The sequence below is a fragment of the Eurypyga helias genome, unplaced genomic scaffold, assembly GCF_000690775.1.
Source record: "Eurypyga helias isolate BGI_N326 unplaced genomic scaffold, ASM69077v1 scaffold26249, whole genome shotgun sequence".
Taxonomy (NCBI): Eukaryota; Metazoa; Chordata; class Aves; order Eurypygiformes; family Eurypygidae; genus Eurypyga; species Eurypyga helias.
In genome coordinates this window covers 7,972-11,400 of record NW_010270479.1, presented here as the reverse complement: position 1 = coordinate 11,400, position 3,429 = coordinate 7,972, and the positions used below count along the sequence as shown (strand labels likewise).

Below are 3,429 nucleotides of genomic sequence, written 5' to 3'. Positions count from 1 at the left end.
CCCTGCGCCCTCCCAGACCCGGCCGCAGCGGATGTTTCCCTGGGCACCGGCGTCAACCTTGCTGCTTGCTAGAAATGCGGCCCTGCGGGTTCCAGGGCATTCTGGGGAGGAGGAAAACTCCATCTGGATGCGGCCTGCGCAGGGGATTAGAATCGGTGGGAGAGGGCCGTGCTCGGCACCCGAATTCCCTGAAGAACGGGGTCGTCGCTCCAGCTGGGCAGAGGTGCCTGCTCCCCGCTGCTCGCTGAGTGCCCCTCTGCAAACCCGCCCCGCGCCCGCGCTGGGGGCCCTGCTTCCCGGGACATCCTGGCTAGGGAAAGGAGAGGGCTTAAGCACGTGTTTAAGTGCTTTCCTGAATCCAGGCCAGGCCCTGGGCTTTAGCAGCGCACCACCTCCCTCGTTTCCCTCTCGGGATCGGGGCGAGACGGGAGCCCAGATGCTGGGAGATGATCCTTCCTGCCTCTGGCAGCGGGTCTGTGCTGACGGGTGATCAACACCTCCCCCCGGGGCAAATGGAGTAAGGTCCCCGGGAAGCAGGGCTGTCGGCACAGACAGGAATGTTCGGGTCTTTGCCGCTGGGTCGGGATGAAGAGAAACCTGGGAGAAACCAGCCACCACCTCTCCTTGGGAAGAAGGAAATTGCTCTCTAATCGGAAGTGAACTTGCGTGCTGACTCCAGAGGAATTTCGGCTGTTCCCCGGGGGGTTGTGATTGCTGTTTGGGTCACATCCCAGCCCTCATCTCGGATTTGTCCTTCGGGAGCGGGATTCCTCAGCACGGAACCGCTGGCGTTTGAGGAATGAGTGATGTTCGTTTCTGAAAACCAAGCAAACGGTGGCTCAGCCGGCTACTTCTTAGCAGAAACTGCAGAATTCCCCCACTGAAACGGAAAAAAAATAGTGTCAGGGAGCAGAAGGGAGCCCTGGGAGTTGTCCTTGGGACAAACATGTTTAACTGCCCCGCTGTCGGGAACGGCACTGCGAGTGCGGGGGCTAAAACCCTCCGCTCACCTCAGACCAGGACCTGCAGAAACCAGGGCTGTGAGGGCACCGGTACGTTATACCCCCACGGCTCCTGTACCACCAGGAAACAGGGAAGTTCAGCACTTGATTCCTCCAGAGATCCCGGGGTCGGGGAACGAGGATGGGGAAGTATCTCTGTGCGGTCTCTCTTGGTTCCGATCCAGGAGGTTGGGCTCAGAGGAGGGATAACAGGGCAAAACCCTCCGCCCCACCCGAGCCGGAGCTGTGCGAGGCGCTTCAGCGGGCCCTCTCCGTAGTTCAGATGGACGTGGGGGCCGCTGGCCGGGGATGTGCTGGTGAAAACTCCGCAGATCGGCTGCGCGAGGGGCAACGCCCGGCTGGGAGTCCCAGCGCAGAGCTGCCCCCGACACCGGCGTCAGATAAACAAGGCGTTTTTCCTCTCCTTCCCCGGCAAGCGTGAGAGGGCTGGGCCCAGGAGCCGTGGGGATCAACAGGAGGCTTTCCAGCGTGGGCTTGGGATCTGCGTCTGGATAAATAAATAGAAGGAAATAACAAATAACGCGGTTCTACCAAATATTTCAGAGCGTAGAAATGTCTGCCTTGCACTGTGACTCCATCCAAACCCCACAAAGAAAAAAATTTCCCTGTTTCTGTGATGCTTTTCCATCCGCCTCTCCCCAGCGATTGGGAGTGTTAACGCCGGCACCTTGGCCGGAGAAAACAGCCGGCCCGCAAGGAAACCCTGCGTGGGATTTCTCGGGGGGTGGTAAGCGACCTCCTCGCCGACCACCGTTGTGAGATACTAAAGGGCCGCCCCTTGTCTGCAGCCGAGTTCCCGTCCTCGGAGTAACCGTTGGAGCAGCTCTATAAAACCGAACGCCCTCCCCGGCCTTCCCGCGGGTTCCCGGCCTCCGGATCGAGGTTCCCAGCTCTCCCCGCGTGCCGCTGCCTCGCAGCGACATCTGCTGCGCACTTCCAGGAGGAGAGCGGTTTTCCTTCCCGGGAAAGCGGTCCCATTTCTCTGGGAAGGCTTTGCAGGAAAGCCAGCTTGGGCTTTTGAAGGCGGGAGAAGAGGGAGCGAGGAAGTTGGCTTCTTCCCCAGATAAAAACCCTTCTGCGGTCCGCGACTCCTCCGACCGGGCTCGGCCCCGCGGCGACTTCTGTTTTGCAACCTTCTCCCGGCCCAGGTTTGGGTGGGAAGTGCCAAAAAGGCTGTTGTTGCTGCTGGCACAAAGCTCGGGAGAAGTAATGCAGGTATCTGCCTGCCCCAGAGCTTGTTCGGAAGAGGGAAGAGGCAGAGCGGCACATCCCGCTCCCGGTGCGGTGTTTTGGGGAGCCTCCCAGGCCGGGGAGGGAGATGGGAGTACCCGCACACCGGGAGGACGTCCCTGTGCCAGGAACTGCCGCGGGGTCGGAGAAATGAGCCACCTGGCCTGTTCTCTGCCCTGCTAACGCCTTGCTCTCTCGTCCCCAGCTGTAGGATTTTGGCAGAGCTGGCCATGATGTTATGGTTGGTGGTGGGCGCCCTCTTCCCCGCGCTGCTCCTGGCTGCGCCGCCCCCCATAAACAAGCTCGCCCTCTTCCCGGACAAGAGCGCTTGGTGTGAGGCGAAGAACATCACCCAGATCGTGGGGCACAGCGGCTGCGAGTCCAAGTCCATCCAGAACAGGTACGGATCCGCAGCGCAGAGCTGGATGCGGCTCGTTTCCGTTTTCTGAGGACGCTGCAGTGGCTTCGGGGACTGTCACTCGCCCCAGAAGCCAGGCACGATGTCCTGCCTCTGCCTGGCTGCCTCCCGTCTGTCCCAGCGGAAGGGCGAACCCTCCTGCCTTTGCTGGGAAGAGCAGGCAGCTCCCCTGAGCCCCCCTCCCTCCTGTTGTCTTTCCAGGGCCTGCCTGGGGCAGTGTTTCAGCTACAGCGTCCCCAACACCTTCCCTCAGTCCACGGAGTCCCTGGTTCACTGCGACTCCTGCATGCCAGCCCAGTCCATGTGGGAAATCGTGAGTATCACTGCAGCTGCCAGGCCTGCGGGAAGGAGCCGAGCCACGAGGGAGCCCTCTTCAACGTCTACCTGAACGCGGAGGAGAACATGCCTGCTGAAGGTCCCAGCCCCCACCACTACGCCCACCCCAGCCCAGTCCATGTGGGAAATCGTGAGTATCCCTGCCTGCTCCGCCGTCCTTGCCGCGCCCGAGGCTCAGGGGCTCTCACCCTCCATGCCCGAGGTTTCCCCACCCGTGGTTTCCCTCCAGGGTGTCCCTGAGGTGGCTTCACCTTTTCCCGAGACGCCTGGGCAGAAGGGGCTCCGGGAAGCGTCATGACCGCGGCGATGAACGACGCGCAGCAGCGTCCCCCGTCAGCCTGGCTTCGCTGTCCGCACGGGCCGCGAACCGTCGCTTCGGGCTTAAACCCCCCCCCAGGCCCGTAGGGAGAGGCGCGGGGGGGG

General features: G+C 62.0%; 1 protein-coding gene across 1 annotated transcript in view; it reads left to right on the top strand.

Moving 5' to 3' along the window:
* The first annotated feature begins 2,482 nt into the window (after nt 1-2,482).
* Nucleotides 2,483-3,429, top strand: part of NBL1 (neuroblastoma 1, DAN family BMP antagonist) — a 1,228-nt gene continuing 281 nt past the window's right edge. The window contains 3 exon segments of the mRNA XM_010158467.1: nt 2,483-2,652; nt 2,872-2,990; nt 2,993-3,126. Of these exon segments, the coding sequence (XP_010156769.1) occupies nt 2,483-2,652; nt 2,872-2,990; nt 2,993-3,126 (423 nt within the window).